Source organism: Malaclemys terrapin, chromosome 2 (assembly GCF_027887155.1).
Source record: "Malaclemys terrapin pileata isolate rMalTer1 chromosome 2, rMalTer1.hap1, whole genome shotgun sequence".
Classification (NCBI taxonomy): Eukaryota; Metazoa; Chordata; order Testudines; family Emydidae; genus Malaclemys; species Malaclemys terrapin.
This window is the reverse complement of record NC_071506.1, coordinates 141,383,140-141,395,508: the sequence shown is the minus strand read 5'-3', so window position 1 is coordinate 141,395,508 and position 12,369 is coordinate 141,383,140. Positions and strand designations below refer to the sequence as shown.

General features: G+C 59.0%; 1 protein-coding gene across 1 annotated transcript in view; it reads left to right on the top strand.

Moving 5' to 3' along the window:
- Nucleotides 1-2,274, top strand: part of NUDCD3 (NudC domain containing 3) — a 54,436-nt gene extending 52,162 nt beyond the window's left edge. Inside the window, exons 5-6 of the mRNA XM_054018221.1 lie at nt 77-265; nt 1,734-2,274. Coding sequence (XP_053874196.1) covers nt 77-265; nt 1,734-1,844 — 300 coding nt within the window. The 3' untranslated portion in view covers nt 1,845-2,274. The remainder of the gene's footprint in view (nt 1-76; nt 266-1,733) is intronic.
- The last annotated feature ends 10,095 nt before the right edge of the window (nt 2,275-12,369 follow it).

Sequence of the window (12,369 nt, the reverse complement as noted above, 5' to 3'; positions counted from 1 at the left end):
GGCCTGGCTGGCTGGCTGCACCTTGTCTCTTGCTTGCTGGGCTGCACCTTGTCTCTTGCTTGCTTTGTGTCCCCAGATCAACCTGAACAAGGTGGGGGAGTACTGGTGGAGTGCCATCCTGGAGGGAGAGGAGCCGATAGACATCGATAAGATCAACAAGGAGCGTTCGATGGCCACGGTGGACGAAGAGGAGCACGCCGTGCTGGACAGGCTGACCTTCGACTACCACCAGAAACTGCAGGGCAAGCCCCAGAGCCATGAGCTGGTAGGTCCTTCGCAGCTTGCGGGGAAGTGGGATGCCGCTGGCTGGGCAGATCCTTGCTGATCGCTTTATTCTGACTCCGCGCCCCAGGCGCTAGGGGATGGCTGCGGCCGGCTGGACTGAGTAGGGACTTAGCAGCAAGCGCTGTCCCTCCTCTTGCCCATTGTGACTGCCAGGAGCTGTAGACCTACCCTGACTCCCTGAAGGGCCCCAGCTGCTCTGACTTGAACGGATCCCGCTCCATGAGCCAGCTCCAGGGAGCTGAGCTCCACCATCTTGCCTGCCATTGAATTTTTGTTAGTGTAAATGACTGCATACTCTGATGTGCACCCAGGGGAGCCATTCGTTGCCTGGACCTTGTGTCCTGTGTGGCAATGCTGAGTTCTCCATCACACACACACCCCGTTGGCCCTCAGCAAGCATCGTATTCCCCACACCCTCCTGTGCAGGTGAGCCTCACGCCGTACCCTGCAAGTCATCAGTGCCCAGTCCTCGTGGCCCACCCGCCGTGCGTTCCATAGTCCGCAGTCCTCTGAGAGCCCTGCCGGCCGCTCTGGAGAGAGCTAGGCAAGGACTGATAGCAAGAGGGGGTCTTGTCCGTCACAGCCGGGCATGGAGGAGAGGCAATCGTCCAGGTATGCAGGTCCAAGATCATTCATTCCTAACCTGCTGAGCTGCACCCGGAAGCAAGCAGGTAACGGCCAGCCTGGCTTCTGCTGTCTGTCCAGTAGCTGAGCCTGCAGGTGAAACGGCCAAGATTGCTGAGGGTGGCCAGGAACGGTCCGTGTCCTGCCATCTGAAGGTTAAAAAGGGACACATCACTTCTGCTGCCTTCCCCCAATACCCAGGGATCCTAGACTCCACAGGCTGGCCAATGGCTTTGCATTACCACAAAGCAAAGCTGGTGTCTCCCGTCGTCCCAGTGGCCCAGGCCCTGCTGATAGCAAGCAGCCACCAGTGCAGAGTTGGCTCCCACTCGCTCTCCCGTAGCAGCAGTGGTCCAGCAGGGTGGCTGTTATCAGGAGCGGAGGGGGAGCTGTTTGAGCGCCATCTCACTGCCCCAGGACAGGGCTTGGGTGCAGGTCTGTCATGGAGCCCAGCTCGGTGGCTCTGTGAGGTGGAGAGACCAGAGCAGGAGGCGCCTTTCAGCTTGGTATTGAAGTGCAAAGCTCTCTGGGAAATGAGCCAGTGCCTCTTTGTTCTCTGTTCTTTGGCACAGACCCTGAGCTTAGCCACTCCCTGGGAAGGCCGGGCATGGAGCTGGCTTAGGGGTTCCTTAAACTCATTTCTTGGCGACAGCTGTAAAGCCTGAGGGTTTTGAGGCACTCGATTGAGGAGAAGGGGTGGTGGACCCCGGCTGGGGAATGGCAGAGATCGGTGGGGCATTGAGACCAGCCTGGGGGGTGGGACTGTGTCTCCGTCAGCTGTGTTTCCCCTCAGTAGACTTGACTCTAGTGCGTTGCGTTTTCAGAAGGTGCATGAGATGCTGAAGAAGGGCTGGGACGTGGAAGGCTCCCCGTTCCGGGGCCAGAAGTTCGACCCCGCCATGTTCAACATCTCCCCTGGGGCCGTGCAGTTTTGACGACGCCCAGCGAGGAAGGGAAAATCACCATCCACGCTTGGGATTGGAGGCCAAGGCCAGCGCCACTGTGTGTAACCAGCTAGTACGGGGGCAAAGCCTGGGCTTCCCCCTCTGCCTGCTCCCATGAGTGATGTCCAGCCGCCCCTTTATCCTGGTGCTGCCACCGGGGGCTGTTTGCCAACAGCCAGCCGCCAACCGGCTGGGGTGGGGGTGTGGTTTGGGGGGAGGGGGGAATGCCAGCTTGGCGCGTTTGAGATGCATGTGGGGCAAGCCTAGCAAATGCAGAACTACGTCCTCTGTCACCACGGCAACCAGCGGCTGCTGGTAGCATTTCCCTTTCTCTCACTGACGATGGCCCCGGTTGCTGCTCGGGGTGGGGGGGCATGGACGGCTGTTGTTTTTCAGGAATAGATGATGCTTGTTGAGGTGACTTTGAAGTTTGTCTTTCTTGCTTTTGGGGAGCCCGCCCCAGCCCCCAGTGCCTGACCCTCTGAGATGGCAGCGCTGCCCCCATTGAAAAGTTGCCAATCTGTGGTGGCCGTATCTAACCGAGCTGCACCGTGTTCAGAGCCCCAGCGCGCTGGCAGCGGGAGGGAAAAGCTGCAGCCGCAGACACCTGGTAGCGGAGATGGCACAGACCATGCCATGCTCCAAGCGCTATACACCCGCAAAGTGTTCCATGCAGCCTGGGCACGGGCCCAAGTGTGGCACTCTGCCCTCTGCGCCCATGGGTCTATCCGCAGGCGGCCAGTTCTCCGTTGGCCGTGGCAGCTGGGGTGCTGTGAGTTGCTGGTTATATTAACAAGGTTTTGGCTCTGGCAGAGAGCGAGAGGCCAGGCCTGCCCTGTGCCTGCCTTTGCAAAGATAAGCTGATATACACAACCCCCTAGGGCTCACATTGTGAAGTCAGCCCAGCTTTGGGTGCCTAAAGCACCTGGGGGCTGATTTCCAGAGGCAGCAAGTGCCTGCAGCTCCCGCTGTCCTTGCTTGGCTTGGGAGTCTGAAAACCGAGCCCTAGGGGCATCTCATTGGGCACCCAAAACTAGTGGCCGCTTTATGGAGTATCGTGTCCCCAGCTACTGAGGGGGTGTCTACGCTACAGCTCGGAGCGAGTCTCCCAGCCTGGGAGCTACGGCCTCCCTCTGCTCAAGGTCTCACGATAAAGGGGGCTGTGTGGCGGGTGAGCAGAGCTAGCGGGTGTCTGTCTAGCCAGCGTAGTGGCCAGCACTGTTAACGCAAGATATGGTGGGACTGGTCTGCAGACGCTCCCCTCTGAAGGCGTTAAAGCCAAGTGCTCAGACCCATCCAGGTCACCCTCTGTGCTGCATCCTGTGTCCTCTCCATCGCCAAGAACCCACACTGATGCCCCACCTTTCTCCCAAGCGGGTCAGAGCCTGGAAACCTGGCCACCTGCAGGCTGCCACTGCCTGCTGTAGCAGCGAGCCCCAGAGGGGACTCAGAAATAATAGCATGTGACCGTGTCCTTAAAGGCTGTATCCTAATGGGCGCGCACACAGGGTGAATTAAGGTTGTCTAGGCAACCTTCATTTGGGCATTTCCTAGCTTTTGATTTGCAGACTTAATCATGTTCCTTGCACCTAGTTGTGTGGTGTAACTTCCTAGGGTCTTAAAAGAATAAGCTGGAAACAAACCCAACAGGAATTCCAGCATGTGGAATCCTATTGGGACCCCGTGGATCATCAGCAGGGTTGAAACCTGTAGATCCTGCCCCCAGACCTCTGCTGCTTGAGCTAACTGACCGACTGATAGCAGTAGTAGGTTGTCATCCTCGCTGTGGACCAGCACGAGAAGAGGATGGGATGCTCTGCCAGTGGGTTTTACAGCTATTTGCTGACAGTGGAGGAATGGTGAGACTCAGGACTCCTGGGTTCCAGGCGCGGGAGAGGAATATTGTGGGCACAACTTATTTTGCCTCCCAAGCCTGACTCCTGCTCTGTCCCTTCCAAACTGGCCTTGTTCCAACCTGGCTCTTCCCTGCCCCTGGTCCCGCTCTCCTCACCTAGCCAATCCAATCTTCCCTCTTCAGGCTTCCTATTACAGCCCCAGGCTCTGGGCCCAACCAGTTCTCGTCTGCCTCCAACTCCCCGTCTATTCCCGGCTCTTTGCCTGGCCAGTCCCAGTTGCCCTTCCTCCCAACTCCTTATCTGTTCTCTCTTCCCCCTCCATGATCTCTAGTTGCCCCCTCCCCACTGGCACCCAGTCCCAAGCTGTGCCCCCCCCCCCCCCCCCCCCGCAGGCTTCTTGTCCTAATCTCTGCCCAGCTGATACCCGTTCTCCCCCTGCATCGTCAGATCTCCCTCTCTCTCTCTCCTGCCCAGCCAGTCCCCTGCACCCCCAGCTCCATGTCCCTTTGCAATCTTCCCCTGCTCAACCTACTGACTTCCAGTCCCTCCCTGGCCCCTAGTCTACTCAAATCCCTAGGCCCACTTTCCCTTCCCTCCCCGTTGGCACCAACCTTTGGCTCCTTATGCCAATCTGTTGCCCCCTGCTGGTCTGGCACTTGTCCCCTCTCCATATCCATTGGGTAGCTTCCTCCTCCATGCTGCGGGAGCCCAGCCCTTGGGGTCATGACGGGTGTGTCTACACTGCAGCTGGGAGCAAGCCTCCCAAGCCAGGTCGACACGTCGAGCGGCTCAAGCACAGGTCTGTTGCGCTAAAATGAGCCGGGTGGGCACGGCAGCTCCAGCAGAGTTGGGCCTGAGAGCCCCAGGCACCAAGGCCACACTGGTTTGCTCGCTCGAGTCCCGCTGCAGTGTAGACGTAGCCTGAGAGCACAGGCGAGAGTCTCTCTGCTCTGAGCTCAGGCGCACGGACCGGACACGGCTCCGAGCTGCACTTGCAGTGCTGCTCAGCTTGGGGGGAATTTAACTGCTACGCTCTAAGAAGTCTCTACTGAGCATGTGTGAGCTGGGATTTTTTTTGGCCAAATTAGTGTTGTTTTTAAGGGTGATGTCAAAACACAGATGCTGTGGTCTACACGGAGCACCCCTGGACCCCCCCCCTCCCCTCGCAGGGCCCGATTGCGGCAGGTGGGGGCTTGCAGCTCTCCCCATAGCCATGTATTTGGATAGCGCTGGTCACTAGCCATGGGCAACTGCAGCTCTGCTACTTGTGCTGCTAGGCTAGCACCCTGGGTGAGCCCAGCTCAGCCTACTCTGCCCTGCAGCCCGTTCCCCACGTCCTGCTGGCTTATCCCTGCTCCCGCCCCAGTGTGAGCGGAGCAGCCCAGCCAGCCTGGGTGCGTGTGCCCCACAGGACGTCAGCCTAGGAGCTCAGGCTGGGATTGACACCCCCTTTCCGTCAGTGCCTGGGGGCCACCCCCTAGAAGAGCCCCTTGGCCTAGACTCTCTGCCCTCTCTCCATCACAGCTGGGTCTCCTCCTGGGGTAACTCAGTTCCTCTGCCTGTTTAAAGTAGCCCAGCCCATGTGTTCTGCTGGCTGGCCCCCCCACTCCTTTAGGCCCGGTTGGGTCAGTACGTGTAGCTCCTCTCCCTCAGCCTGGAGGTTACCTAGTGGTTATTCTCGCTTTGTTCTTCCTTGTCTCCTCTTCTGCGGGTCTCTTCCAGGCCAGGGTGGCCCACAGGCCAAGCGTCTCCAGCTGCCCGTGCTGCGGTGGGCGCAGCCTGCTTCATTCTTGCAGTATGACTCTGCTGGCTCAGGGAGCCCCTCGGAGGCTAGCAGGGAAGCAGTCAGCACCCGGGAGCCAGCGCCGGGCACCCCGTGGCCGCCACATGTGGCTGCGCTCGGATTTGTCCACCTCCCTCTTCTTTTGCAATAAACATGTTTATATCCGAGCAACTGTGTGCACACGTATGTGACTCAGTGTGAGGACATCCCCCCCACAACCCGCCCGGGGACATGCGTTGGGCTGGATCCGGCCTCCTGCTGCTTTTCTGGGACAAGGTCACTGGGAAAGAGTCAAGGCTCCAGCTGGGCCTTGCCTTAGGGTTGCTCCCTGGATTCACCCGGCAAGGGCAGCGCTTGGAGCCGAGCTACGAAGCAGAACAGTGCCCAGCAGCCAGGGCTAAACCTGGAGGCTAAACCACCCCTGGAGGAAAGAACTGGAGTTGGCTAGATCCCTCTGGGGGCGAGGAGACGCTCTGCCATTCAGCAGGGAGCTAGGGCTAAGGTGTGTGATGTTTTCCACATGGCTGCTGGATTAACCCTTTAGCCCTGACCCACATCTTCCCACCAGCTGCTTCCTTTTTGCAGCCGCCTGCTGTTCCCTGGGCAGCTGAGAGTCCAGCCAGCTGGGCATGGGGAGGAGGGGTGGATGGCATGGCAGTGTGGGGAGGAGAAGCCCTCCCTGGGGGGAGGTTGGTGAGGAACAGAGGGGGCATTTCAGGCTGTGGGGAGTGGCCCTGTCACTGGTTGGGGAGTGAGCGGGAGTTGGCTACAGAAGTGGCTCTTCCTTACTAGTGGCTCATTCCCTTGTGCGCCGGGTGGCCTGGTCCGAGGAGACCCACGTGCAGCTCTGCAGAGAGGGGAATGGTCAGGGCTGACTGGGTGCCCAGGGGAACGTCCCTGGGCCAATGAGGAGCCAGGCCCGTGAGTGCCAGCACCGTGCACAGAGCATGGAATGCGCCAGGAGCCAGCGTGACTTTCGCTCTTTCTGTTCCCTTTGCTTCCCGCCTCTCCCAGGGCTTCATCGATTGTGCTCATCTAGTGCGACGTCCCGTAGCTCACAGGCCCTGAAATGTCACCCGCTTACTCCTGGAGTGAGCCCAGCAGCCTGGTTGGACTGTCACGTCTTGCAGACAGACTCCCCCGTGTCCTGTGGGAGATTGTTCCAGGGGTCAGTCACCCCTGCTGCTAAGAGGCTGCCCCATTTCTGATCGGAACTGGCCTTGTTTCAGCTCCAGCCGGTGGGTTTTGGTCTGCCTTTCTCCCCGAGACGCAAGAGCCCTTTAATGCCGGGACTTTCTCCCCGCGAAGGTACTCAGACACTGTGCTCACGTCACCTCTTGATCTTCCTTTCAATAAGCAGAAGCCAGCCTCCTAGTACCCCCCCACCCCTTCCCAGGGGCCATGGCTGCTCTCAGCTAGGAGCCAGCGACCAGCCCTTGGCCTCCGCCGAAGCCTGACTCACGCTGACGTGGCCCGTGAGCAGCAGTGCGCTCCAGGAAGAGAGATCCTGTTTTCACACCAATGTTCCCGTGCTAATGGAGAGCCAAGGGAAGAGACATGCCGCAAACGGGAGCGAGAGGCCGACTTGCTTGAGCCACGTCAGCTGCTCTGGGAAGGCGAATGTTCCTTCGGCCAGCCAAAGGCATGGCGGTGGGGGAGCCGGGCTCTTTGGGAGTGGGAGAGAGCTGGTCTCACCCCCGCCTCGAAGCTGTTCCTCCCTGGCACTTTCCACCTGGCAGCAAGGGTGCAGGCAAGCGGCTGGCTAATCACCAGAACTCGCACTCGTAACTAGGAAGCACAACTTAAGCCCGTCCGCTTAGCATTTGGGGCTATGGAGAAGAGTGGGGTGAAGCCTGAAGGATGGGGGCACCATGGTACAGGGCAGAAAGAGGACACTGGGTACAGAAGAGAGCCCCCCGGTCTCTCCCTTTCTCTCCCAGGGGATCCAGGGAGCGGGCCTGGGTGGGGGCAGTGGTGAGGTATCGACCCCGGGGGCTGACGGGTCCTTGGTGGAAGGCTCGAAGAACCTCCCGGGGCTAGGGGAGAAACATGCAAGAAATGCAGCAAGTTCCTCAGCATGGGAGGAACTCCTGGGCCTGAGCCCCTGGCCAATGCTACCCCTGCATCTCGGCTTCTGCTTAAAGCCGGATTGTGCATCGCTTCCACAAACCCACCCTCAAGCAGTTGGCTTGGCCTGGAACCTGGGGGTGAGACCAGGGCCTGGGGTGGCAGATGTGGACAGAAGGGGGTTCCCAAGGTGGAGCTCCCTAAAAGGGGAGTGGTGCCAAGGGATTCATTCCTGCCATCCCTTTGCTGCGTCCCGCCAGGGCCCCCAGGAGGCACCAAGTCTCCAGCACTGGCCTCCCCTGGTGCCAGCCCCAAGGCCCAGCCCTGGAAATAGGACGAGATGTGGGCCTGGAAATGACAGCTAACGAGCCCCTAAGACGTGGCCGGGGCCCTGGAACTGCAGGGGAAGGGGGCTTTGGGTAATGGGGATGGTTGGAGCTGGGGGCCTGTAGATTTCCGCTGTCCGGGGGGGGGGTGGCAGGGAGCAGAGGGGCCCCCGGGAATGTGGGGCTTGGGATTCAGGGCAGAAGAGATCCTCTGCATGTGGCAGCACCAGCGTGGGCACCGATTGCTGCGGGTTCACTGAGCTGCCCCTTCGCAATTAATGAGGTCAATGTTGCAGCTTCCTACCGTGAGTTTTCCTGCCGGGCTGGGGATGCAGCCCCCGGCCTGGGGGGTGTCAGGCTTTGGGGGGCTTTTCCAGGTCACCCGGATGGCGTGAGGAGACTGGAACTGACAGCATTTCCATGGTGGCTGCGGGGTGGGGGGGAGATTGGGGTTCTGCAGTCCTACATTCCCATAGCATATGGGAAGCAGGGAGTCAGCAGAGGTCTTAATGCAACCCCAGTGGGGCTGTGGTGGCAGCTGGAGTTAGCAGGGTGGCTGGGGCAGGGGAGCCAGGAGGAGAGAAGGACACAGGCTGCAGAGGGAAAGCGCCCTCAGAGGAGATGCAGAGAGTGGCGATGAAGGGGTGACGGGAGGAAACCGGAGTCAAGGGGATGCCAGGTAGAGCTGGGCGGTGCCTGGGGAGGGACTGACGGCTCCGGCACCGAGCAGGGAAAGGGTCCCCCAGCACCATTATTTCACACTGGCTTGGTTTCTCACTCCCTGGGTGATCCCCACCCAGGCAGGGTCCATGGGGCCTGCACCTGCGGTGTCCTCGACACCGCCATCCCCAGGGTGACACTCAGCTCGGGCTGCAGCTGCCTCTGTCTCCCAGGAGCTGAGTGACAATTTCTGGCAAACGAAAGCACAAATATAAGGGGGCTCTGTGCAGCCCCCACAGCCACCCCCGGTGCCCATGGCAACAGCGGTGCCAGCTGCCTGCCTGCCTGTCTGGCAGGGCTCCCTGTGCACTCTGGCTGCCGGGGGTCAGCACCAGCCTGTGAGCGAACCCTGCCCTGCCCATCCCCGCACTGGCTCACTAATTCAGCCCGGTTTAAATGCCCTGACGCTGCTCCTTCCTCTGGCACTGAACTCGAAGCTCTGCTGGAAGAAGGGAGCCAGTGTCTACCTGGGACTCTCCCACCTGCTTCCGAATGCAAGTTAAAGAGACAAGACACACAGCCTCACCCAGGCTGCCTGGAAAAGTGAGCCCCCGCTCAGCAGAATAATCTCTCTCTCTCAGCCCCAGAGCCCCCCAAATCCCTCAGCCTGCCCCCCGTCTCCCAGCACTCCAGAGAACAGTGGCTCTGGTGCATGGGGGCTGGGCCAGAGCAGCCCCTCCACTGATCGCACCGGCATGGAGGCTAGACGCACCGCCCAGGAGGCCAAGACCAAACCGCGAAGGGCTCTGCGGGCTACACCTCCAACTGCCCAGTGCAGGCCCATGGCCACGCTGGGCCCCACGAGCCCACCTCTGGGGAGGGCAGTAGCGGGTTTGCTTCCTGCTGGCCAGCTGCAGCAGGGGAAGGTGCCTGGTCATCCCAGCTCTGCCCCCACCAACCAGGGCCTGGTATCCTCTCTGCCAGCCCCTTCCCTTGCCCTACTCAGGGAACCACAACCCAGCCCACGCTCGTTCAGGGGCTGGCTTGTGCTGCGCTGGCCGGGCGGGTGGAGATGGACACGCAGGTGGACACTGTCGCTCCTGCTGGCCTCAGGGGCCCACGGGGCAGAGGCCTTGTCCACCACTGCCCTCCCTAAAAGCACTGACGGGCAGGCAATGCAGAGCTGTGCCCAGGCAGGACCCTGGCGGCAGGAGGTGCTGCCCAGCTGGGATGGTGGGATTCGGGGGCTGCGCCTGTTCCTCTGGGAGCGTGTGCTGGCCCTTCCCCAGGGAGAGAGCTGGGGTGGGGGGATTCTGCTGCCATCTTCAGAGATGCCACCTTTTGTGCAGCTCCAGGTGGCACACTTCATGCAAATGAGATGAGCTAATTAACATAGGAAAGGCCCTTGTGGGCAGCGACACCCACAGCCCAGCCGCCTGCCACTGCCCAGCCAGCAGCCCCCTTCAAACTGGCGCCTGGGCGATGGCAGCAGTCAGCAGCTGGCAGCCCTGGGTTCTGCTGCACCACAGCTGGCAGGGTGCCCTGGTTTTACGCGATAGCACTAGCGGTAAGGGATTCATTTCTCAGGATGGGACTTTAATCAACCCGGTTTTGAAACAGGGAAAGACAGATGGTATCACATACCACCCTAACCCCCAGCCCCCACCCCTGTTAGCAGCAGGTTTGAATCCCAGCACAGACTGGTCCCGCTTGAGGACAAATCACCTGCGTTTTTTCCCCGGCCTGATCTCTTGGAGCAGACGTGATGCCCGTTGGGACAGCGGGTGGGAACAAAGCAGGTGCCCTAGCTCTGAGCAGGGGTGCGGGGCAGCGATTTGAGACAGCACACAGCGCTGGCACCGTTCCTCCGGAAGGCGGCGTCATGGGGTGGTTGGCCCTTTACCAGAGCACAGCCTCACCTGGGACACTGTTCACTCCCTTCCCCGCGTGGGGAAATGAAGTAGGGCCCCATAAGTCAATCTGGCCTGGAAGAAACGAGGGAGAGAAAGGTCAGAACAAGCCTGGAGCAGGCTGGGTGCGGATCCTGAGATGTAAGGCAAGTAGCAGAGGGCGTCTGGTCAGTCTGAGCGTGAGGGACAATAACTCAGGGAGAGTTTTGGATCCTGGCCTTTGGGGGAATGAGGATTCCCTCTAGACGGGGCTGGGCCATGGCCTCTGGGGAGAGCCCCAGGACTGGCAGAAATGCTGGAACACAGTATGAACGTTTGGACCGGGGGGCCGGAGAGGGACTTTATTTTGGGACTCTGAGCAATGTTCTGAACTGTTCATGTCGTTCAACCTGCCCGAGGCCGGGGGCGAGGAGTAGCAGTGAGAAAGCCTTGGGAAATTATTTCTGGGAACCTTGGAGGGAAACTGAGGCAGAGCTGCTGCAGAGCCACCCCTGGCCATGAGGGGGTATTCAGGAGGCAGCAACCCTGGTACAGGCAGCATGGTGTGTGCAGGCTGAGCCAGGAGGCAGCGATATGTGCTAGGCATGTGGCCAGGGGCACAGTGCTGGGGTGCAGGGCTGTGATATGTAGCCACTGGCTGGCCAGGCCAGGGGTCCCATGCAGTGGGCACAGGTACTAGGGGACCTAGAATCCAGTTGTGATTTTCTACCTCCAGATCGCTCTCGTGTTCCTTCTCGGTCGCTTTTGAAGGACGGGAGGGGAGGGGAGTTTGCCCAGCTGTTCATACACCAGTTGGGGGTCCCTGCGTGACTCTGAGGTTGGAACAAAACTCTCTTGTTGGGATGGAGGCAGAAGCAGCACATGGGCCAAGAGAACCTGGGGCACAAGGGAAATCAGGGGACCCTGCAAGGTCCTCTGTGGGGTTTTCCTTATCCCTCGTTGGGCTTGGTACCTTTGTCAAGCTGTCCTACAGCAGCTCAAGAGTGTCAGTGCCAGCGCCAGGCAGAGTGTCAGGAACGGGGGCACGAACCCCACATTGGCTGGGAGTTCTACACTGCAATTTCACCAATCACGTGTAAACTCCTCAGCCCCTGTAACATCTGTCCCATGCAGTCACAGACACCCCGTGGGCACTCTGCTGTGTCTTGTCACCCAGGCGAGCCTGCCTTTGTGATCGATGGTCCCTTACATCCGAAATCACAGCAATAGTCAGGTTTTTTCCCCAATCCCAAAGGAGCAGTCACTTCTCCCTGCTCAATTGCACCTTAGGTCTCCCACCAAAGGTCTCCCACCAACGCTTGGAGCTGATCCTATAACAAACTATCTAAAGATTTATTAACTAGGAAAAGAAAATCCCAGAGTTATTTATAAGGTTAAAGCAGGTAAACGTACATACACGCAGATGAGTTCCAACGTTAAGTTTCAAAAGTAATAGAAGCTTCTCTAAGAAGCAAGCTCTCTGTGTCCTTTAGTGCTAACCCAGGCCAAGCACTGGGGATCTCTTGCTTATGTCTAGTAATCCTTGCCCCGAGCAGCATTAAAGAGATAGTCCCTCCTTGATGGGGCTCTTTTATTCCTTTTGCTTTGAGTTGCAAATTCAGCTGGTGGGAGGAATTCGGTGACACATGTCCTCTTGGTGCAGGGGGCTGCGATGGGGAAAGCAATCAACAAAGTCTTTTGTCCCCTGATGTTCCTTCCAGGAGGGTTTGTCTGGGTTGATGGGCCTCCTTTCTAGGGCAGGAAAAGAGTATTTCACACTTGTTCATGCATCTCTCCTCTTTGGTGATTGACAGTTGCTGAGCAAACACTTAAAAGCTGTATCCTGTGTTATAAGGTAATATTCATGAGTGAAATTAACGCATGCAGCAATTTACAAGCATTTCATAAAGTTTTAACATTCTTCTAACTCTACCA